The sequence below is a fragment of the Heloderma suspectum genome, chromosome 2 (assembly GCF_057233095.1).
Source record: "Heloderma suspectum isolate Gila_16-S chromosome 2, 16-S_ref, whole genome shotgun sequence".
Classification (NCBI taxonomy): Eukaryota; Metazoa; Chordata; class Lepidosauria; order Squamata; family Helodermatidae; genus Heloderma; species Heloderma suspectum.
Window position 1 is genome coordinate 101,579,265 of NC_139459.1, and position 25,395 is coordinate 101,604,659.

General features: G+C 43.4%; 1 protein-coding gene across 2 annotated transcripts in view; it reads left to right on the forward strand.

Moving 5' to 3' along the window:
- Window positions 1-25,395, forward strand: part of TRPM3 (transient receptor potential cation channel subfamily M member 3) — a 502,221-nt gene that overhangs the window by 459,325 nt on the left and 17,501 nt on the right. For both annotated transcript variants that reach the window (XM_084832121.1, XM_084832122.1), the window contains 4 exons: window positions 3,325-3,468; window positions 4,264-4,392; window positions 7,235-7,486; window positions 10,302-10,476. In XM_084832121.1, coding sequence (XP_084688247.1) covers window positions 3,325-3,468; window positions 4,264-4,392; window positions 7,235-7,486; window positions 10,302-10,476 — 700 coding nt within the window. The remainder of the gene's footprint in view (window positions 1-3,324; window positions 3,469-4,263; window positions 4,393-7,234; window positions 7,487-10,301; window positions 10,477-25,395) is intronic.

Here is a 25,395-nt window from a genome sequence, read left to right on the forward strand (position 1 = left end):
TTATACCTGCAATCTACCACAGTGCCAGAGAGCCCCCACAAAACATAGCACAATGCAGTCCTTCCCCAAAATGGTAATGATTGGTGCTTTACATTCTTGCATGACTCACCCTAACTCATGGTGAATCATAGGTAAACTGTAGATCAAAAATCAGAAGCCACCTACATATGTATCAGCCTCCTTCTCTCACTGAGAACTGTCTGCTCATTGCAAATCATTGGCTGTCTTTGGCTCTTTCTGCAGTATTGTGAATAATGAGAATGTTCGGAACGCACCACCATGAAAGGAACCTTCATGGTGTTTCACTTAAACTGCTCACCTAAACATCAACAGTTTCAAATAGTTCTCCATTTGTGAATGTGGTTAGAGGTTTGTGTTCAGCAGTCCATGGATATTTCAGAGCAATTATAGCATAATAAAACATCATCAAGAAAGAAGCAGAAGTAGAAAATAAAGCAGGGGGCTAAAAAAAGGACCAGAAGAACGTACATCCCTACAGTTCAAACTGAGTTTGGAGTTTTTTAAATAACAGTTATCATTCAGTTTTTTTAAACACATAATCAGAATTATGTTACAGCAATAACAGTATTTCAAACATTATATTCAACTCTGTTTCCATACAGGTAAAACCATAATTATTACTATGCTATTTCAAAATGGAAAAAGAAAAGTACTGCTGCTTCTTTTTAAAAGTATCAGACTGAACCCTTGCTTCTCACATCCAAAATGTGCTTGTTATTTCCTTTTCCAGATCATTTAAAACTATAATGTAACATTTGGAACATTTGCTTCCTTCCATTCATAAATGTGCAATACAATTCTTGCAGCGATCAATAAATAATTAACCAAAACCTGATAAGGCCTAACTTTTGTTGAAAGGTCAGATCATTTCAACTTCTCTTGGGAGTGTGCATTTATAAAATTGTAGATGACTTGAAGTATGTCTTTAAATAATAACTTCTCTTTAAATGTCATTCTCAAAACTTGGAAGCACACTAATGCTTGAACTAAAGCCTTTTTAAGAAGCCTCGCAGAGTTATTTACCTCTAGATAGCACTTTGTTCTTAAAATATTGTTTAAAGGACCATCTTCTATATAATGATACCCAGGCACTCCCATACCAACATTTTAAGTGTTTATTTATTTATTACATTTCTGTAGTGCCCAATAGCCAACGCTCACTGGGTGGTTCAATTAAACATTTAAAACCATAAAATACAAAAACAATAAAATATAATATAAAACTACAGTACAGTATAAAAATAAAAACCAAAATAAAAGAAGCAGTGCAAAGGTTTAAAATACAGTAGCAGGGTTAAAACAACAGGTACTGAAAGGCTAAAATGCCTTGGAAGGTCTTCACCTGGTGCCAAAAAGAGCACAATGTTGGTGCCACATGAGCCTCTCTGGGGAGCTCATTCCACAACTGGGGTGCCACAACAGAAAAGGCCCTCTTTTTAGAGCCTTTCTACATGAGGCATTTACTGTGCGCTCATCATTCCTCACTTACGAAAGTTTGTGGGTCCTTTACATGATGGCATCATCCTCCAGGGCCTCTCCCATGCTTTGCAACCACTTTAGCTGGGGGTTTTCTAACAAGGAAAGTTATTATTTGGTGTTATTTGGGAATGGCAGGGTAAAGTCTAGTGTAATTGCATGATTCTGCTATACCACAGCGCCACCTAGTGTTTGTGTAATGGAACATAAGGAAAGGAAGAGAAAGACACTCCCCCGGGGGGGGGGACATGTGTAAAGGGGCTGATGTTAATCCTGCAAAGAATCCAAAAACAGAAGCCTCAGTAAAGTGATGGGTTAAAAACCTCATGTAGAAAAGCCCTTAGTAGCCAGCTCAATGGTTGAGAACAAGCTTTGCACTCGAAAGGGTCCCTAGTGCTGTCCATGGTATTGCCAGTTAAAGGGATCTCAGTTAGTAGGGCTGGAAAAGATTTCTTCCTGAGATCTCGCAGAGTTGCTGTTAGAGCAGACCATACAGTGCTGGATATATTATAATCTGATCTGGGATAAATTTATGAAGGGTGGCACACAAATACCTTACCTGAATAAATGGGCCAGTGGTCTGACAGCTTAATTGTTCATATGTTTCCAGTCTGAATTTCTTCTAAAAAAAAAATTGGACTCATTGAATGGATGAACCCCATTAGGCTGTTCTATCTCAGGGAGTGCCAAGATAGTTCTAGTTGGGTGGCAGCCCCAGCTCTGTCACCAATTTGAGCTACCACTTTAATACAAATCTAATACACGTGAGTGGATCCTCCCGCCCAGCCATGCCATTTTCTCTCTGAACCCCTTCCCCCCAAAAAAAACAACCTCTACTATTTGTCCCTGAATTGGCCATTTTAGCAGATTACCATCAGATGAAGTGAACTATCCTATGGTGAGAAATGTGAATCAAAGAAGTGTGCCAACCATATGCTCACATATTCCTGTTTTGGCAAGTGTCCTCTCAGTTCTCTAGTGGTCTCAGTTCCTTTTACCTCCTCCTGTACTGGCACAGAGTTAAGGTCACTATGCCTGCTAGCCGTAGAAGGAAAGATCTGTGAGATGTTGCATTTACTTGCTTATTGACATTTTAAAATGTCCTAACATTTTATGCTGTAACGCTGTATTTAAAACCTCTCCCATGAAGGCTTCTAGTCAGTCTGAACATTTTTAGGAACACAGAAGCTTTAGAATTCAACACAATCACTCTGTTTGACCTTACCTATTGAGTGACTACTGCTGCTTTATCATGAAACCTTATCCTCTGTGAAACCTTAAGGGATGTCATGACATTGTGCTTGCTATCAAAGCCTGGAGAAGATAATGAAGCAGAGAATAAGTATCTACCATTCCAGCTATATTCAGAGCCTGCTTTCCTATATGTTTTGTTCCTATCCCAACATCATAATTGTCAGTTCTGGGATCCTTCAATTCATTGTGCTAACTTTTTTCTATAGTTACTTAATAGTTTGATATAGTACTGTATAGGTAACTATAGTTTCTGTAGTTACCCAGTACAAAGCAACAGTCAGAAGAATAACAAATCAACAAGCAAAAAGTAGAAACTTCTCTGTTGTATGGTTATATTCCCAAGAACTCAGATCTGGAAGAGATTCATGGGTTGCATTCATGTTGACATTTACAAGTGTTAAAAGTGTTTGTGATGCTTAACTGGACACAGGCTTCCTGATTCTTCTTGTAAGGTTGAAAAGTCAATGTGTATTTATGTTTGCTGGGCACTGTCCCATCACTCGATCCAATGAAACTGGATTTGGCAACTGGAAGTTAGTCTACTAGAGCTGTTCCTGTTCTTTTTCACTGTAGGCAATGTTGGGACGTGGCAATGGAGAGTCATCAGTACGGAAGAAGGAGGAAGAAGAAGTTCAGAGCAGACACAGATTGATCCCATTTGGACGCAAGATCTATGAGTTCTACAATGCACCAATTGTTAAATTTTGGTTCTACACTGTAAGGAGCAACTATCATTTTGTCATCTGTCCCTAATGACACAAATTTGCAAAGGCCCCCTTCATCAGTATGTTTACATTGTATAAATGAAGCATTATTTGAATGTCTAACTTTATTTAAAATATTTCTAGGCCACCTTTCAGGACAGAAGTCCTCCCAAGGTGGCTTAAATATTGTAGACAGTTTGCCAGAAAATAAGAACTTGAGCCCCTCTATATGTCACTGAATAGTAACCAGGAATCACTGGGATATTTTAAAGAAGTACACATATTCAATTTCTTGAAGACGTAATGGGGGAACATAAAAGGGTAATTCTCAAATTTATCTTTTTATTCAAACAGCTAGAGTGGGCCAATTTGTGGTCTTTCCTGTTCTACTAATTGTAGCAAATTATGAAATATTCAGTGAGTTGGTATTGAGTAGTGTCTTTTAATATAAAACTAGCTCCAATACCTGACGCCCAAATGCACTCTGATGGAGCATCTGCATGAGTGAATTTGCTTACTGCAATCACTTCAAGAGACTGGGTAGTTCTGTACATGCTTTTCTTAGCAGACAAGGAATTTCCCACTCCACTGAAGTGAATGCAGAAGCCCCTGCAGTAGTTGTGGGATTTCATAGTGTGCATTTGAACTCTTGCATCTATAAAGAACCAGAAAGTTAGCCCTCTTGCTGGAGACATCTTTTTTGTTTTTGTTTTTTGATGTCTGGAAATAGAAAATGGATATGTTGGGTTAAGTAACTTAGGTGAGCTGGACATTTATACTCAGGAAAATTGGGTTTATTTCTTTACAGATGGCATACGTTGGGTACCTGATGCTGTTCAATTATATTGTGCTGGTGAAGATGGATCGCTGGCCTTCCACGCAGGAGTGGATAGTTATCTCTTACATATTCACAATGGGAATAGAAAAGATGAGAGAGGTAATATTATCTTGGAAGATTTGGAAATAGAACTGATTTCTGTAGTGCTGTTTTCACCTAAAGATGCATTTGTTATTGTAAATTCATCAGAAATGGCTTGAATTCTGTGTTTCCTTCACTGTTCATAGGACGCTCCCACCAGTGATTTCCCTTTTTCCCCTACAGCTCCTTCTGCCCACAGAAAATCTGCACCAGGGGGTTGGAGGGACATTCCATAATTGGGGAAGGACTATAGAGGGAGGGAAAATTAGCAAAAATTGCCACCCTTGTTTTGGCTCAAGGATCCTCTGCTGGATTGAAAACACAGGAGCGCATTTGTTCATGAAAGAGACACCTAGGATTCAAGCCAATGTCTTTTTCTCTTTAAAAGAAAAAAGGTAATGCATAACAATGTACGGTAGTAAAATTTTAATGGTGAATTTTCATACCTTTCTTTTAAAAGGAGTGATTGCCTGTCCTGTACCCCCATATGGTACCTGTATGTCTCCACAGGACAGATGACAGTTTTGAAGGAAAATTTAATTGGGAAAATGACTTGGGGGTGGGGCTTAACCCTCCCCAATGCTGTGGTCCTGATCGAATACATGGCTGCTAAAAACCATGGAAGATCTCCTGTATCACATGTCTAGTTGCACCAAAAGATCACTGGCATATCTTGTTTTGAGAAGTACCATTCACACTGATTTCTAAAAGTTTACAACATTTGTACCACATGTGGCAGACACACACACACACAAACACACACACACACACATGATAAGGAGCTTACAGTCTAAAGTCTAAAATATGTGAAATATGTAAATAAACCTGCAATTGTATCTGGAGCAACAATAAAAATCAGCCCTAAGGCAGTCACCAAAAATAAATGCCACTGCTAGAAGTCCACACTGTGCTTTTAGTTACAACTGCTCAAATTGCTCTATAATTGTGCAACTATAATCATGCTTAACCAAAATGCTTTGTATATGGGCATTTCTGCACCTAAAATCCTGCATTTAAAACGGGGCTTTCTGCTTCCGTTTTAAATGCAGGATCACCGCTGACTCCCTTTACATGCGCTTCCTTTCCCTCCCCCTCTTATCCCCATATCTGAGTCTTCCATTATCTTTCATTGATCTCACTCCTCTTCTTGCCGCTTTAACTCTTTTCACAGAGGAAACTGAAGCGGAACAAAACAGGGTAATTTGATGGCTCCATATCTGCGATTTATTTAAAAACGGAACAAAGGGCATTTAGTGCAGGAGATGCCCTGGAGGGTCACAGCAGGGTCACAGTGTCATGTAAAGAGCTCGCAAACTTCCATGAAGGAGCAATCTCAATCGCAGCATAAGGGCTCCGTGTGATGAAGCCATACATATAGTAATGAACAGTGAAGAAAATTATATTCTCTACAACCAGAAGGGGTCTCTTCAGCATTGATAAAGGCTTCCAGGAATTCAAGAAAGTTGAGCAGATTATTGACCATGAAACTGATGTTACATTTTCCAAATAACTCTTTTCAGTTGGATTACTATTTTATTTAATTTTATTCTACATGTAAATAATTTTTGAATTTTTTTTTTGCTGAACTACATAAGTTAATGCCTAGTGAGTTCCAAAATTCACATGGTAGTATTTATCCATGAAATTATGCATTTCTGGAACCCAGATAAAGAGATGTAGAGTGGTTCCAGTAAAATGTTAAGTAGAGGGTACTCACCACATGCTCTTCAAACACACACACACACACATATTGCTGGCCAGTGTTTTGTGCTAATAAGCATTAAATAGTGGGAGGGGGTTAAACTCTGAAGTTAACAACATAATGGTCTGTTTACTTGGATGATGTGCCAGCCAAAAGGAAGATAAATTTAATAAAATTATATTTTTCTCACTTCAGAATACAGCCTTTAAAAGTTGTATTCAAGCATTCAGTTGGTCTTTGAAAAGAATTTCAAAACCATTTTTTTTTACCTTCTTAAAGTGCCTTTTGTATAGCGTAGTAAAGAAAGTTCACTTGTTGAATTAGACGAATTTTTGAAAATAGCCAGAAAAGTGTAAATAACCAGTGGAATATAAGGACATGATCTAGCCCCTGTAAAGTTCATGCAGATAGTATAGTCTGGAGACATAACCAAGCACGCTGTCTGCCAGATCTAGCTCACAGGCACAGTAAATACACAGAGCATCTCTGCCACCATGCGATGGCCAAGCCACACAGTGGTTGCCCTGGTAAAGCCAGGGTCCCTTCAGTCTATCCACCCTGTGCAGGCATCTAGTTCCCCCAGTCATCCAGTTCACTCAGTGAAAGTTCCCACAATCAGACTGCTGGGTGGGTCTGGTCAGAGCAAGTTTGCAAAGAAAGGCCCTGGAGATTTTGTTTCTGAGGGAGACCTCCCAAGACAGATAATGTCTCAGCCAGCCCTAGTAGCCACTGTAGGCTTACAAGGACAAATCCCATGGGCTGAGGGGTAGGGGTGGGGGAGCTGCAAGGGACCTGGTGGATCGTCTGTCATGTGGCTCCCTGCATCCTGCTGGGTATAGAATCCAGGAGGCCACTGTGCACTGCTTTGATTGGCCCTTCCTGTTCTGTCCCACTCCCCAGGACATCACCTGGTAAGTCAGTGACCCCAGCATGGGCTCAGACTTACACCTCCCACCTTGAAGTGTATATCACAGAAGCTAGGGCACAGCTGCATGCCTCTGCTTCCTAGCCCCTAAGCATAATTCCTGGATCATGCTTAACATGAGAGAATTTTATGAAATGGTTTGATATATGAATACTTCCTATGCTTTCTCCACTTATGGGGCTTATGGTGAAGCAGCAAGTTTTATCCCTGCATCCCTGTTTCATGTCCTCTAGATCTTAATGTCAGAACCTGGGAAGCTTCTGCAGAAGGTAAAAGTGTGGCTTCAGGAGTATTGGAACGTTACCGATCTCATTGCTATTCTCCTGTTCTCTGTGGGTATGGTACTTCGCCTCCAGGATCAACCTTTCAGGAGCGACGGTCGTGTCATATACTGTGTAAACATCATTTACTGGTACATCCGATTGCTAGACATCTTCGGGGTGAACAAGTATTTGGGGCCATATGTAATGATGATTGGGAAAATGGTAAGAAAAAGTTTCCCATCTTTCCTTTTTGTATGGCATGTTATAACTGAAACAATAGAAGGTGATACCAGCTTCATGCAACCTTTGGGTTTAATTCTAAGCAGATTAAAAGCAGAATCTTAATTAAAACATAACACAAAACAAATAGGTTAAAAACATAATTATAAACACAAATAAGCAGCATCCAACCAATTTACAAACCTTCAGCCAGAAAACAACCTAAATGCCAAAAGCCTGCTTAAATACAAATGTTGTTGCCTGCTGGTGGAAGTGCAACAGAGATGTAGCCTCCCTTGGCAGGGAATTCCAGAACCTGGGAGCAGCCACAGAGAAGGCCCTCTCTCACATCCCCATCAAACATGCCTCTCATGCCAGCTGGGCAGAGAAGGGATCTCCCCCAAAGATCTAAAAACCCAGGCAGGCTCATATGGGAGAAGGCGGTCTTTCGGGTAGCCTGGTCCCAAGCCATATAGGCCATAACCAGCACTTGAACTGTGCCCAGAAACAGACAGATAGCCACTGAAGCTGTTGTAACAACAGAGTCACGTACTCCCTGTAACTGGCCCCAGGCAACCGTCTGGCCACAGCATTGGGAACCAGTGGAAGTTTCTAAACAGCTTTCAAAGAAAGCCCCACTCAGAGTGCATTACTAGTAGTCCAAATGGGATGTAGCTAAGGCATGAGTGACCTTGGCCAGATCAGACATCTCTAGGAACGGGTGCAGTTGGCTTACTAGCCTCAATTGTGCAAATGCACTTCTGGCCACCTCCAAAATCTGAGCATCCAGGTTCAGGGCTGACTCCAGGAGTACATGCAAACTGTGAGCCTGAGTCTTTATGGAGAGTGTAACCGCATGCAGTGCATGTCGAATCCCTATTCCCTGATCTGCCTTTCACCCAACCAGAAGCACCTCTGACTTGTCTGGATTTGTTCGCCCTCATCCATTCCATTGAACTCTCTTGAGGGAGTAGCATGAACTGCCAGGGTAACACAAAAGAATTTACTGGAAGGAATTCTTTTTAAGACCTTGTTTTAGGGGAGGGTTTTCCCCCTAAGAACAAAAGAAGGGTGAGGGGGTATCTGGAGCACTAGTGAGCTTTCCATGGGTGATGGGCACAAAAGTACAGAGTGCAAAGGAGGAAATCCATGCACAAATTCTGGGTAAGGCCCTAACTTTAACAGGTGCTACTGAGTGTTCATGTGTTTTATCAGTGGTGGCAAAGCTTTGGCATGGTGCTTTCCCTCTTTATGGCTCTGGGTGGCCAATCAGGAGTGTGCCTTGGATGGCTTGACTGAGTTAGAGACTGGGCAGGAGGAAGACCTCTGCATATACTGGAGGTGCAATGCCCGTTGCATAAGAGTGAAAACCCCACCTGTAGTGTATACCAAAAGACGATAGCCCATGTGCATCTACTTTGTTGCCCTGCATGTCCAAGCTTTACTTGACACACTTTGCAAGATAAATGTAGATGTTTCCAGAGTCAAGGCATTAAGAGTATACTTAAAATGGCAGAGAGGCTGAACTCCATGCAGTTCAGAGAAACATCACTGAATTTTCACTGAAATCAGTGGGACATCTCCAGAGCTACTTCAGAGGGAAAATAATTGAAGCCTGAAGTATAATGGAATGGAACTTTTCCAGTGGTTAACACTTTAAAGTCAGACTTAGGGCTAGTTCAGACATGTATCGATATCATGTAGTTTCCCATCCCTTGATTACCCAATAGGTGATGACTCACAGCTGAAGGTGTGAACAGATGCCATTGAAAAGCATTGTGGGCGAGGCATTATAGTATGAAAGCTCTGTCTCTGATGGCCTATTCACAAGTGCAATACATTTCTTTATATTGCACTTGTGAACTGGACTTTGGTAAAATTTTGAGAGAAAGGGCCACCCCAATACTTTCTTCTGTTTAGGACTAAAGAATGTTCCACCATCAAGAGAGGTTAGGTTGGTGGGTATATGAGACAGGATGTTTTCTACAGCAGCATCCCAACTATGGAACTCCCTCCCAAGGTTGGTCAGGCTGGTTCTATCCCTACTGGGTTTTAGAAGAGCATTAAAAACTGTACTGTTTTGCCAGGTCTTTGATGACCTTTAATATAGTTTTGGCTTGTTTTAAAAAATGTTTGGTTTCTGCTTTTATTCTGTTGTCGTTAAAAGCAATTAATGCTTTTAATAAATAATTACATTTAACACTGTACATGACCCTAATCTCAGTAGAAGAACAGAAATCAAAAGCAGCTTAGTCTTTTGGGTAGATTTCTCTTGACCTAAAATAGGTCTAAATAAGTCAAGTAACATTTCAGTGTTTGTATTTGTATGTATGTATGATGTATGTGTATGTGATATGTATGCACACGCACATTCCAAGGAGAAAGACATTAGCAAAGGGAGGCAAGCACAGATGACTCACATCAAATGTCTGTGTTTTATGCAGTTTATAACTTTTATCACTGCCTTTAGGCTATATGTGGAAACACTACAACTTCTGTAGAAACCTATAAAATAATCATTCGTACATGAAAAACCCCATGACATATTAGGGATTGCAAGAGTAAAAGACCTCCAACAGCCACATAGCATGGTATCCTAACCGCCAACGGCCACTAGGATCAAGGGAACAGCCAGCACAAGCACTCAAAAGGGATTTTGGAAAGAGGTTGCTACGGCAGGTCAAGCCACTGCAGCAAATACAGCTTGTTAGGATGGGGAGGTTTGAATAATTTGATCCATATGCTTTACAAACATTTGTTCTCACAGGAAAAATAGATATATTTCTCTCTCTGTCTCTCTTTTTTTCTTTTCTTTCAGATGATAGACATGATGTATTTTGTCATTATTATGTTGGTGGTTCTGATGAGCTTTGGTGTTGCAAGGCAGGCAATACTCTTCCCCAATGAAGAGCCTTCATGGAAGCTGGCCAAAAATATTTTTTACATGCCATATTGGATGATCTATGGAGAAGTGTTTGCAGACCAGATAGACCGTAAGCACGTTTATGATTCTCATACTCCAAAGTCAGGTATCAAACTTTGATCAGGTGATGTCTTACAAGATCATTTTTTTACACTCTCAATAAATGGCTCAGGATAGAGGACTCAAACATCACAGGAAAGTATAATGGAAAAAAAATCTGTTCATGCCTGTCACTTAAATTATTAATTTCAGAAGGTAATATCAAGAACATTTCAGAATAAACATAATCATAACCCTGCCGAACTATTTTTTCCTTTTTAACACATATAAATTGCATTAAAACGGTCAAATTTCTTCTTATTTTAATTATCCAGATTATGGGAGAAAGTCTTAGATATCCATGATGTGTTCAGTGGTATATCTAAGACATAAGGTATATCTACACAATAATTTGCGTTGGTTTTTTTACCAGTTTAGCTCTCATGGCATTCCCCAAAGAATCCTGGGAGTAATAGTTTTTGTGAGGGAGCTGAGAATTCCGTTGGAGATCCCAAGCCCTCCTCACAGAACTGCAGCTTCTGGGAAGAGGACGTGACTGCTAAGCCAGTGTGAGTCTGTTCTATAGATTATACCAGTGTTTCATTTTTTCCCCATCCATTAGTTTGGTTTTGAAACATACACATCAAACCCAGCTTGCTACAAAGTATTCAGTTCTGAAAGTTATTGGACTAGTTGTTGGCTGTTGCCATAGTTGTAGTGAAGTCAGTAACATTACACTGGTTTTTGCCATATTCTTTTGATGCCACTAATACACTTTGGGAAATTGGCAAATTAATATTTATTAAAAGATTATGATAGGTTTTGTCCAACTATTAACTAAGAAAAGCAGATCACATCGTACATTATCAGAGCTGGAGTAGTATACTGGCTAAGAGACTGAACAAGTCCCTGGTTTGAAACTTACCTCTGCCATGAATTCGCTAGGTGGCCATAGGCAGGTGACTCTCTCTCAGCCTCAGTTCCCCCACTGGCAATATAGGGGATAATAATCCTGATTTACATTACAGGGTTGCAACTAGATAATGCATGTGAAGTGCTTTGAACACTTGAAAGCACTATACAAATGTTAAGTATTATTATTGTCTTTCAAATCTAACACCTGTTTCCATATATGTTGTCCTTTGTCTGGACATCTGCAGGTATCAGTGTTCTATTTTAATGAGTCCTCCTGGCGCCACCCAGAGTAACATGCCAGAGCAGATCAATGCTACCGTGAAATTATGCAGCCATTGGAATGCAACAATGAGAGCCGGGACGCCATCCTTAACACAGGAGGATTTTACTTAGCTCACCTTTTCTGCTTGAATGTACCTGGGTGGCATTTAAAATTGAGAGCTTGCTCCAGTAGGAGTTAGAAACTATTCCATCTGTGCTAGTAGATCCATTGTGACACCAGGTGCATCCTTAAGGAATGTGCTTCTATGGTACAGTGTGCTCATGCAGAATTCAAGAATGTAGAATATAATAAGAGGCAGTTTGGTTCTCCCAATTGTTCTGATCTGGATAAAATGGATTCATCTACACTAGCATTCCGCTTAACCTTCTCCTTCACAATATTCCCACATAAAGGAAAATTTTTGCTAGAAACACCTTTATGAATGCTCTGTTCTTCCTAAAGGTTATAAAAAATATATACTGTCCTCAGAAAAGAGATTTCCAATTGCAAATTATCTTTTCTTTTTGTTCTCAATGATAGCATGGCATGCAAGTGAACAAAAAACTGGCATCCATGGAGTTTTCTTCCTGACCTTAGCTTTCTGCTTTGTTCCATCTTTCTGTTTCCCTATAATTCAGAAGGTTTCCTTCCTGGGGTATAGGAAGACCATAGCCATAACAGTGGGAAGAAGAGTGCAGATGGGGGAGAGTCATTTACTGTGGGGTTTCCTTTTATAAATGTCTGTTCCTCTACAAGTGGCCATTTATTGATGTTGTACTAAGAATCTGGCATAGTGCAACATATTCCATAGCAAATTGGCTGTGGGGGGGAGTGCTTTTTTTAACTGGTGTGCTGATTCTAGTTTAGAACCATGCAAATGGAGAAGGGAAAGGACAAAAGTGGAGTGTGGCTCTAGCTGTGTTTTATTTATTTACTTATTTATTTAAAATATTTCTTGGCCACCTTTTAACAAAATGGCGGTGGCTAAGGCCTTCCATAGAGATTCAGATAAATTTATTTTAAGTAATTGTTATTACTGATCATTGAACTTTGCATGAAGCTGCAAAGGAGATTACCACAACATCAGATGCATCATATTATCACTAGCTAGGTAGTGAAAGAATTTGCACCATCCCTTCCTTGGAGGACTTCATAATAATTTATCTGGGATTACTGTCCTAAGTTTCAGCATTCAGACAGAGCAAGCAGAGCTTGCCTGCTCTTGTGTTATGCGCAAATACTTGGAAAGACCTATGAAATCACCATGATTTTTGGCTTGTTGCTTGGCAAAGCAGCCAAAGTGTAATGTTTCTGTTGCTGAGATAGATTTCTAGATAGAACAGAAATCCAGTGCAAAGACCAAATGTTGTCTGATCACATTTAAAGGGTAATTTTGTATCGCCAATAGAAGGTAAAAGTCTGAAATTGCTCCGAAAAAGAAGTCTGGGCTTGAGTAATTGGTGTCTTATAAGAAAATCCCCCCATAATGTTGTTATGGTAGTACTTAAAGTCTAGCATTCTGTTGCAGAATATTACATTATCAAAGTACATACAGTTTCTCATATGTGAAGTCATAATACATTTTCTCAAAAGTGTTAACCTGTAGATAGGCAAAAAAAAACCCCACCATAGGCTGGTTAAACCACACATTCTTTTTAATTTTTGGTGCTTTTTTAATATTTAAAAACGAATGACCATATCTCTCCACATTGGCCTAAGCTAAATCAGCCCCAGCTTACTATTTAGAGTATTCTGGAGTGTTTGTACTTTCTCAAATGTCAAGTCAGAGCTCTATGTTACTTATTCAAAGCAATTCAACCTTAATAGTTTTGTTTTTTGTTTTGAGGTTTTCCTTTTCTTACATGCATTTGTACCATTTCTTGCAGGCTGTAAATTTTGAGTCCTTTTAGAAACCTTCATGTCTCTCAGTATGTATCAGATCCGAGTCTGATAAAATGTGAATTTGAGAAACATACAAATACTATCTGTAACTCTAAAATAGCTTTGGTGTTTTTGTTTTATCACCTTGCATTGATATGTGAAGCATGACAGCAGGCTGACCAAGTTAACAGTCCACCTCTCTCATTGACTGGTAGCTTCTCCATTCAATGGATGTGTTTCCATGTTTGTCTTAACCTTTTTGAAACAATGCATAGAGTGATTTCCAAGCTAATGCACGTTCTCTGTAATTTTGGTGGTGATGAGGTGTCAATAAATAAATGTTTGAATTCTTTTTTGAATGGGGAAAAACTGAATCTTCATGGATATTCTAGACTGTATAGTTGGGTTTGGGAATGAAATTGACTTATAGAAAGGGTGCTTTCATGATTATGTGATGACGCGTTTTATTATTTGAGGTCTCTCTGGCCATCCTGCTAGGCCTCTGGCCCTGCCTCTCAAAGAAACTATAGTTCAGTGGCAGATCACCTGCTTTACATACAAAAGGTTCCAGGCTCAATTCCTGGCATATATAGTCAAAACTATCTCAGGTAGGAAAGCTAACCTGGGAAAGACCTCTGGACGATACTGTGAGGAGCTGCTGCCACTCAGAATAGACAATATGTTCCTCCCATCATCTTGCCCGAGCATCTTTCATGGATGCATAGGATAAGGAAAATATGTCAACTCATGATGAGCTACCTTTCCTATCCTGTCCACAGTTCCTACTGTGGAGTCAATAGGGAGATAAACCAAAATCAACTCAGTTACACTTCACATCTGCTCTACTACATTTCAGCACCCAACCATAACGAAAATAGGTCTCTATTACATGTACTTTAGCACTACGGTACTTCCTAGGAGCTGCCTGGTGTTTCTTCCCTTTCTTGGCAGCTCTGTTAGCCCTAGTTGGTTGCACTTATGTTGGTGTTTGCTGTAAAGCCTTTCTCTTTATTTGGTCCATGATGTAGCACAGAGTGGGCAACCCTTTTTGGCCCATGGAGCATATTGGCTCCATAGAAACCTGTTGGGCATCATGGGTCAGCAGTGGTCGGGGTGGAGAGAAAGCCCAAACTGGAGTTACAGCCATTCACTCACACTCAGGCCAAAGGAGGTGAGCAGCGGGACCTTTGCCACTGTTGCGTTGGGTCCTCCAGGTATGGGGCTCTCGCAAGAGCTCAGCCAGATCTTGCAAGAGCTCAGCCACATTGTCAGGGGTGTTTCTGAGCGCGGGAAGTGGGTAGGGATGTCAGAGAATTCTGCGACGGATCTCGGTGAGGCCAAATGCCAGTGCATTCGGCCCCCCAAAATCCATCGCGGAACAAAGCCCCTGCCCCCCCAGCCCACGAAAGGCACGCGGGACAAAGTCCCCGCTGCCCCCAACCCACAAAAGGCTCACGAAATGGAGCACTTACCTGCTTCCGTCTGCGCTGCTTTGCGAATGGCGGCCGTCCTGCGGCCGCCATTCGTTTCCTCTTCATAGCCATGATAGGCTATGTAAATACGTAGCCTATCACGGGTAACGCAGGGACACCATTTGCGTCCCTGCGGAGGCCGTGATAGACTACGTAAGTATTTACGTAGCCTATCATGGCAGGGGGGGAAAAAACCGAGCGTACGCAAATGGCGGCGGCTACCGCCATTTGCGTATGCTGGGGTTTTTTCCCCCTGCTGTGATAGGCTACGTAAGTATTTACGTAGCCTATCACGGCAGGAAGAAAAAAACCCAGAGTACACAAATGGTGGCTGCTACCACCATTTGCGTACGCTGGGGTTTTTCCCTCTGCCGTGATAGGCTACGTAAATATTTACGTAGCCTATCATGGCTCAATACAGGGACACAAATGGCGGCGGCTACGACAGCTGCCATTTGCGTCCCTGCAGGGCTGCCCAGTGGCCGGATGTCTGGCTGCGGGTGGCCGGAGCTGGCCAGCCGGCGGCTCCGTGGCTTAGCCACGGAGCAGAGCCGGCCAGGCAGGATTCCGGGGGAGAGGACCAGATCGCCCCCTGTCGAGGATTCCGGGGGGAGGGACGGAAAGCCTCCCCCCCACTGCGGATTGCCCAGCGCAGAGCCAGGTAGGTGTTTCATACATCCCTAGGAGTGGGATAGCAGTTCAGATTCTGAAGGAGAACCATCAGACATGGGGGAGGTGTTTTCCCAGGCTAGTCCAGATATGAGTAGGCCTGCTTCTCAGGTTACAAACGTCCAGATGGCTGAGCTTGAGGGTCCCTCCTCAATCCCCCCTGTGAGAGGCAGCGAACAGGAGTTTGACCTAATAGATGCCAGGCGCAGGCACAGAGCAAAGTGAGAGAAGGCAGGGCGGAACTTAGGCGGTCTGTCCGATTGGCCTTGTATGAGAAGCTGCACTTAGAGGCCTCATGAGAAAAGAGGGACCTCCCCCCCTTAAGTTAGGCTAGCGAGACCACCTCCCTCTTCAAATGGCAGGCAACTCTCATAAATTCCATTTGGATCCCCTGAAGGCATTCCTATGTATATGGAGAGTTTCTCTGAGAATTTGCATCTGTATGACCCTGTAAAGTAAAGGATTAAAAAGACCGAAGCCTCTCATCTGTGTATGTTTGGGCATTGAAGTGAAGTGGAGGCTAAGGGAATCTTGACACAGATCTTGCAAGAGCTTGGCCAGCTAGATGTATGCTTTTACTTATCCCTAATCTAATAGATTATTACAGATAATAGAATAATACTTTGTTCCACATCTAGACACAAAAATGGAATTCAAGCATCTTTTTCCACACATTTTGTTGGTCTTACTTGCAAACAGGAACCAAAACCAGTTCCGTGAGGTCAAGGGGACTTTAGACTTGTTTTTTTAAAATATTTTCCCCTCATGTCTCATGGCAAAATGCTTCAGAAAGTGAGGGAGTTAATGCAAAAGCAGTTTGTGATCTGCCATGAAGGTTTTTGCCATGCGGTTCAAAATCTAGTAATTCCACTGGACTAACACAAGCCCCTGGCATGGTCCTAATTAGTTCTTTAGATTCTGTCCATTGACTGCAAATTATGTCCTGGTTCAGATGTAAAAATCCTGGTCTGATAAGCCATGTGGCCACACTGTCTCTCCTCTCCTACCCACTCTTCCTTACTTCCTTGTTTTATACTTCATAATACAACACTTCTAAGTTTTATTACATTGCAATTTCCCATTTTATCCAAACCATGGAACTGTGGTTTAATCTCTGACTACAAACCACAGTTTGATATCCTGGTTTGTAGTTAAAGACTGAATCATGGTTTCCTTGTTCTGTTACAGGAAACTGCAGTTAAGCAAATCCCAGACATTTTGCATTAAGATGTGAGAGTATGGGGAAGAGAGAGCACATGGGCACAATGCTTCTTCTCAGCCTGAGAAACCATGGTTTATTGGACCAAGAATGTTGTCTGAACCAGATCGGTATTCCCTTGATTCCAAATTTTAAGAGGCTGATCAATCAGTACACTGGATAATACTGTAACTAATGCAGCTTGGAAATCCATGTGATTTTTTAAAATTAGCTGATGAAAAGAATCTTTAACAATGCATTCCAGGATTTAAAAAAGATGAAGATTTTGAACGTTGCTGTAATTAGGGATGCATGAGAATTTCATTTAGGGGTTGAAAACTCAATGGATTTTCCTGGTTCATCCCTGGCAGATTTCATTTGAGTTGATCCAATACGTGGATTCCATTCTTTTTTATAAAATGGTGGCAATTTGCACAAATTGGATTTTTGGGGGAATCTTGAAATTTGCACAAATGTGTTTTTAAAAAAAACACAAACCCCCCCAAGCCTTTCACAAGTGCGCAAGAGTGCAGATTCAGGTGCCAGATATGTGTAGTCTTGCCTTGGCAAATTCCCTGTATGTTTTAGCGGTCAACAGGAGCACCAAAGTGGAATATGTAACATACAAGAAACTGTCAAGGTGGGACTAGTGCATATAAGCTAACTTCCCTTTCTGGACTTGCTGGAAACTTGGGTAAGCATTGAAAGGGAGGACGACACTGACCAGCATCTGTTCAACACTTAATATCGAGAGGATTACAAGTGGGAGATCTTGTCCCCCCCCCAAATGGCAGGACTCCCCCACCCCCCAATGTGTAAAACATTTCTAGAATCAGGAAAAACTTCTGCTACAGTCTGCTACCACTTACCAGAACTGCTCAAACGGAACAGAATTCCCAGTGTCGGACATCCCTAGCTGTAATTTCTACCAAAACACCAGATTCCTATACCTTTCATATGTCACAAATTTTGAATATAATATAATCTAATATTTGACATAAAGTGTGTGTATCATCAGTTAAGAACAAGAGAAAAGCCATGCTGGATCAGACCAAGAGTCTATCTAGTCCAGCATACTGTTTACTCAGTGGTCAACCAGCTGCCCATGGGAAACCCATAAGCAGGACATGAGTGCAACAGCACCCTCCTGCCCATGTTCCCCACCAACTGGTGCACATAGGCATACTGCCTGTGATACTGGATGTAGCATATAGCCATCAGGACTAGTAGCCATTGACAGCCTTCTTCTCCAGGAATTTGTCTAACCCCCTTTTTGAAGCCATCTAAATTGGTGGCCATAACCACATCTTGTGGTAGTGAATTCCATAGTTTAACTATGCCCTGTGTGAAGGACTTCCTTTTATCTGTCCTGAATCTTCCACCAATCAGCTTCATGGGTTGACCCCAGGTTCTAGTATTATGAGAGAGGGAGAAAAATGTCTCCCTATCCACATTCTCCACACCATGCATAATTCTGTATGCTCTATCATGTCTCCCCTTACTCACCCTTTTTCCAAGCTAAACAATCCCAGCTGTTTTAACCTTCCCTCATAGGGGAGTTGCTCCAGCCCCTTGATCATTTTAGTTGCCCTTTTCTGCACTTTTTCCAGCTCTACAGTATCTTTTTTTAGGTGCTGTGACCAGAACTGTGCACAGTATTCCAAGTGTGGCCGCACCATAGATTTGTATAGGGGCAGTATATTGGCAGTTTTATTCTCAGTTCCTTTCCTAATTATGCCTCACATGGAGTTTGCCTTTTTTAAGGCAGCTGCACGCTTGGTTGACATTTTCATCACGTACACCCATGTGTCCAGCTGGATTTTCATATGCACAGCAGCCGAGGGCTGGGGATCAGGGAGGGGGAGTGGCTGTTATCTACAGAGAGTCCTTGGTCTTCACCAGACCTCCTCTCCGGGAGACCAAGGTTGCTGAGTGCATGTACTGGAGGTTGGGCCCAAAGGGTAGTCTGGGGAGTCTGCTCATGTACCGTCCACCCCGCTGCACGACTGACTCTCTGGCCAAGGTGCTTGAGGTGGTCTCTGATGTGCGTGTACAGTCCCCTAACTTATTGGCGTTGGGGGACTTCAACGTACATTCAGAGGCCATCCTCACAGGAGTACTTCGGGACTTCATGGAGACCATGGCTTCCTGGGAGCTGCACCATATTCTAACTGGGCCCACCCATGTAGCCGGTCATGCACTAGACTTTGTGTTTGTTTCTGGAGAAGCAGGGAGTAATCTGGAAGTCAGGGGTATATCCACCACCCCCTTGTCATGGTCAGATCACTATCTGGTGATGTTAGACTTCTCGGTTCCACAACCCCTCCGCAGGGGTGGAGGACCCATTAAAATGGTCCGCCCCAGGCGTCTTATGGATCCAAATGGATTCCTGAACGTGCGTGGGGATTCTCTGGAGGACGCCAACGGCCACTCGGTCGAGACCCTGGTGGGTGGCTGGAATGCCGCAATCACTGGGGTATTAGATCGGGTGGCTCCGAAACGCCCTCTCCCTCTGAAGAGGGCTCGGACTGCACCATGGTTCAATCCACGGTTACGAGCTCTGAAACAGGAGGTGAGACGGCTAGAGCGCCAGTGGCAGAAATCTCACTCCAAAGACGATCAGACACGGGCTAGAGCTGTATCTTCAGCCTATGACGTGGCGGTGAAGGCAGCAAAAAAGGAATATTATGCTGCCTCTATCGCGTCTGCAGAGTGCTGTCCCAGGAGGCTGTTCCAAGTGGTCTGGAGCCTGGTCGGTCCTGTGGCTCCTGAACCACTGGAGCATTCTAAGGCCTCCTGTGAGGCCTTGGCAAGGCACTTTGCAGATAAAATTGATCGGATTAGGAGTGTTACTCTGTGCGCTGTGGATACAGTTAGTGAGCAAGAGGCAGCCTGTGGCAAACCAGTTTTGTGGGATCGGTTCCAGCTTCTTCCTTCTGATGAGGGGGACAAGGTGCTTTCATCTGTAAGGCTGACCACCTGCTTACTTGATCCTTGCCCATCTTGGCTCATTATGGGCTGCAGAGAGAGACTGGGTGAGGGGATCAGGGCAGTGGTGAACGCCTCCCTTGAGGAGGGAGTGATGCCATCAGCCCTCAAGGAGGCAGTCATAAGACAGCTCTTAAAGAAGCCCTCCTTGGATCTCCAAGTTCTGAACAACTTTCGCCAAGTCTCAAATCTGTCATTTTTGGGCAAGGTGATTGAGCGGGTGGTGGCAATGCAGTTGAAGGCACACTTGGAATTATCTAGACCCATTTCAGTCGGGCTTCAGGCTTAGGCATGGGACAGAAACAGCCTTGGTCGCCTTGGTGGATGATATGAGGAGGGCTCTGGATAGGGGTGAATGCTCCTTCCTTGTTCTCCTCGACCTCTCAGCGGCTTTTGATACCTTTGACCACGGTATCCTCCTGGACCACCTGGAGGGGTTGGGCATTGGAGACACCATATTGCGGTGGTTCCTGTCCTTCCTGTCCAGCAGGTACCAGAGGGTAGCACTGGGAGAGGAGGTTTCGGACCTGTGGCCACTCATTTGTGGGGTGCCACAGGGTTCCATCCTCTCCCCGATGCTATTTAACATCTATGTGAAGCCACTGGGGGCTATCATCAGGAGGTTTGGGGTGCGGTGTCATCAATATGTGGATGACATGCAATTCTACCTCTCGTTCAAATCTTCACCAAGGTTGGCCGTAGAATCCCTGTCCAAATGTCTGGAGACAGTGAGTGGCTGGATGGGGAGGAATAAGCTGAAGCTGAACCCTGACAAGACCAAGGTACTTTTGGTGGGAGACAAGAGGAGGCTGGGGGATGTTGACCTGGTGTTGAATGGGATACGGCTACCCTTGAAAGACCAGGTCCACAGCCTGGGGGTCATATTGGACTCCCAGCTGTCCATGGAGGCTCAGGTGGCAGCTGTGAGACGGACAGCACTGTATCAACTCCATCTGATACGGCAGCTGCGCCCCTTCCTTCCCGACCATCTGCTCCCGTCGGTAGTACATGCCCTGGTCTCCTCTCGTTTAGACTACTGTAATGCTCTCTACATGGGGTTACCCTTGAAGATGGTTCGGAAGCTGCAGCTGGTACAGAACGTGGCGGCTCGCCTGATTAAAGGCAGCTGCCAGTGAGATCACATCACTCCAGTGCTGAAGGAGTTGCACTGGTTACCAGTTGTTTTCCGGGCCAAATTCAAGGTGTTGGTTTTGACCTTTAAAACCTTATATGGTTCTGGCCCAGCCTATCTTAAGGAGTGCCTCCAGCATCACCAGACAGGCTGCTTAACAAGATCAGCCTTGGATGGCCTGCTCTCTGTCCCATCAGCCAGGACAGCTAGACTGGTAGGGATGAGGGAGAGGGCCTTTTCTGTGGTGGCCCCCACTCTGTGGAACTCCCTTCCTAGGGAACTCCACCATGCCCCCTACTTAATGAGCTTCCACCGTGCATTAAAAACGTGGTTGTTCAGGCACGCATTTGGGGTGGGTTAGGGTATTTTAGAAAATGTTTTTATTGTAGAATTTTATTGTTTTAAACTGTTTTATTATATGCTTGTACATCGCCCAGAGTGGCTGGGTGACCAGCCAGATGAGCGATTAATAAAGTCAATTAATTAATTAATTAATTAATTAATTAATGCTGCCCACCACAACCCCAAGATCTCTGTCAGTCACTGCTAGCTCAGATCCCATCAGCTTATACCTGAAGTTGGGATTTTTGGCCCCAACATGCATCACTTTACACTTGCTTACCTTGAACGTATTTGCCATTTAGATGCCCATTCTCCCAGTTTGGAGATATCCTTTTGGAGCTCCTCACAAGTTGAAATACAAAATGAATGCCTGCTACAGAGAGAAGAACCAGGTTAGTTCTTGAAAGCTGTACATGGCAGAGGACGGAACCCAAAGGCACATTTATTAATAGTTCTGGAAAGAAGGATTGAGAAATTATTTCCATGCTGATGCAGTGTATTCATCAAAGAAACTGAATTAATTCCTTGCTTAATCCCCTGTGAGAGGCTATCTATTCAGATGAATGCTTAGAGAAAACCTTGACTAGCAATCATTTCAAGCAAAAGTTTAAATCCATAAAAAAAGAGAGAGAATGAATGAATGGGTGAATGTAGCCAAGCTTTTCACTATTCTTGATCACTCTGTTCTGTGACTGAAAGTAGGCTTTTAATAAATTCCTTTTGATATTATTCTTCCTCTAGTTTAAGTGTAAACCACCTAAGCTTTTGGGTTGAAACAACATACAGTGTTGTTTTGCATTTATTACTTCAAATGCCTATGGTCTCATTCAGAAAATCCTGAATGGTGTATTGTTGGGGCATGCTAAAGTGCCGCGAGAGAACTGCTATTGGCCCATGAGGAATAAAAAGCAAAGCCCCCCCCCCAAGTGCCCGCCCACAGAGAAGACTGCCCTTCATGACTGTATGGATTACTGGGCTAAGTCTTGCCTCTTTCCAGTCAGCTTGGAGACAGGTAGTTCTTGGGTAGAGTAAGAAGGGCATTCAAAGAGCCTTTGAAATTGCCCCTCCCTTCAGCAGGGATGGCTTGCAGCTCTGCTGAGGAGGAGCTCCCAACCTTCCAGACCGGCCCTGCCTTGTTGTGCTGCTTCCTTCTGAGACTTACAGCATTTTAAAAACTCTTGTATTGGTTTTATTTTTTATTTTTCCTCTTCTCCCCACCCCTTCCTACCTCACTCCATCAGGAATCATGGCCTTTCACCTGCGTGAGGTGGGAATAGTCTAGCAGGTGATCTTAGCAGGCCTTCCCCTTCCCTTCTCAGCTGCCTGAACTGGAAGTGCAGCTGAAGGGAGACGCTCCGGAGACTCTACTGTCGCCAGTATGGCCATCCGCGTGAATTGTTTAGAGGCTGCTTCGACTGCAACCTGCCACATGATCAGAGTGGTCTCTGGGGCTTTTTTTTTACATGTGCTTTTTCAGCATGCGGAGCCCCGAGTGCCACTGCAGGTCCTGCCAGCCTTCTCTGCAGGCCGGGCTGGCAAAGGGCCAGGGAGAGCACCTATCGCTTCTCGGAAGCCCAGTTGTTTAGGGTTGGTGGGGTCATGTGCTCCTCAGCACATCGTGTCTCAGCACATTCACCTTGGGCCCAGGTTGGTTGTGGAAGCATACAGACTGCCAGCAAGCCCTCCAGAATCGGGGCTCCTGGTCAGTCAGGGACCGTCCCCAGCACAGCAGATCTCCGACCGTCATATAATGGCCCCTTTGGGGGTGAAAGGGTTCCTGAATGAAGGAAAGTTACCAGAAGAAACGTGGAAAGTTACCAGAAGAAAAAGGCTAAAACACTGAGGAAAACAAGTGCATGTATGTGCAAAGCTGACCAGGGAACATGAACAACAAGATGCATGTAATTCGCTGAATTTGGGGGAAAACAGCTGGATAAAAAAAAATTCCAAGATGAGCCTGGAGCCTGAGCCAAAGCTCATATAATTCAGGAATATTGCCGGCAGGTGAAATGGTGGTCAAAGTTTTCTAAGAGAAAGGTGAGGTCCATTCACAATGGAAAGAAGACACATAGTCAGTCAACAGGCATATTTTTTCTCATCATACAAAAACTTAGGGAAAAAGAGTATTAGATACCCCAATATCAAGAGAACTTTGAAGAAGCCTGGAACACCAAAGAAGCAGCTGCTTGTAGCACACCTCCTACTTCTGAGTGTATGACCTGGCTGGCTACCAGGCTCTGTTACACCAACATTGGTAACTATTTGAATAAATGTGTAAAGTGTGAATGGATTGAATTGAACTGCATTCTATCTAAATAGAGGTGTTCTAGAAATTGCATTTGGATTTTGAGTCTCAGTCTGTCGGCTTTTCTACACGAGGCATTTATTGTGCACTCATCATTCCCTACTCATGGTTGTTTATGGGTTCTTTAGACAACATTGTGGTCCTCCAATTTCGCTTCTGTGTCTATCAAGAACTTTCAGCAAGTTTTTTTTAAGAGCAGAGGAAATGCAGCATTTAATTGTGAAAGCAAAAGAACCCACTTTTTTCACTTACGTATTTGTGCTATTCCACTATGCCACAGTGCCACCTAGAGGTTATGTAGCAAAAAAGCAGGAAAGGAAACACTCTTCGTGTAGTGCTCAGATCCCAATTCTGCGACGAAACTGAAAGTAGATACAGCGGATTAAGAGCTGATTAACAGCCTTGTGTATTAAAGCTCTATATCTCTTCTTGTAATCCCAGCTGTTTGTAACACGATGGCTGTATGCCTTTTCCTCCAGGTTGGGCATTCAAGCAGCAGGTGGTCCAGGCAGCACCTCCAGGCAGGAGGGCTGAGTGACAGCAGAGAGGAGCAGCCATTGTTCACCCTTCCCACCTATAAGGTAGGAGGATACAGAGGCTTCAGGTCAATCCCACAGTATTGGAAACCAGAAAGGGGAAATTGCTGCTTCAAGGTTGGGAGGCACTGGTAATGCAGGCAAAGCTCCTCTCCTTATCCCTGACTTGTCAGGGGAAAATGCTCACCATGACTTCTTACTTTTAGGTGCAGGGTCTGGTGGCATAAGAGGTGCAGAAGGCACCTAGATATATGGACACAGAAGAGGAGAGGGGATCTTGTTTCAGTAGGTCCCAGTCCCCTTCTCCTTGCAAGAAACACAACAACAGTAAAAAGCATGAGAAGGGGAGCTGCTCTAGGAGTCACTCTACTCATAAACACCATAGGCCAGTAGTGGGGAACATGTGGGCCTCCAGATGTTGTTCAGCTGCCACTCCCATCAGCCCTAGCCAGCATAGCCAATGGTGTGGGATGATGGGAGTTGCAGTCCAACAACTACTGGAGAGCCAAACATTCTCCATACCTGCCATAGACAGAGACACAGATCTCCAACTTCTTCATACTCAGAAACTGCAGGCAAGTCCTTTTCCAGGTCTATCTATCACAAGCACAGAAAGGATTGTAGAGCTAAGGAGTCCTTGCCTCCAGCCTCAGAGAGACAATTGAAGAGGGGATCTCATGCTCAGGGGTTTCACCTCTCCTCTGGTTTGGACTCAAGGCTAGGGGGAATCTCAGCCCTTCTCTTCTGCATCTGCCTGGCCTGATGTGGCTGAGGGTTCCACAGGGCGGAGGGACAACGTCCTGAAGATGAGGGGAAACAACCTGAACAGCATATAAATAGGTTGTTTAAGGCAGAACTTTTCATAGGCTTTTATCCAAAGTGCTCAGAACCTTACAGCTTTCACTGGAGTCTGATGGCAAAGAAAAGGAAGTGAAGTCCCTACCAAAGGGCATGAGTTGGTTGTTCCTCAAGGTATAGGCAAGTGATCCACAGTTCCCTTGCCTGAATCCTCTGACTGAATTTTATTTTGCAGAATAGTCAGCTCTAGCCAGACCTTAATCAATTAATCATCTGATCAATGAACACTACACCTCCCTGACACTGTCATTGATTGCCTTGGATGGATGCCCCAGTAGCAGCTCTCTCATCGACAGCTATTTTACCCAGGAAGGGTGAGGGAGGACCTAAAGAGAACTGCAAGATGTGCATTGAAACAGCACTAAAGAAAAACTTTGAGGCATTGTTGGCTT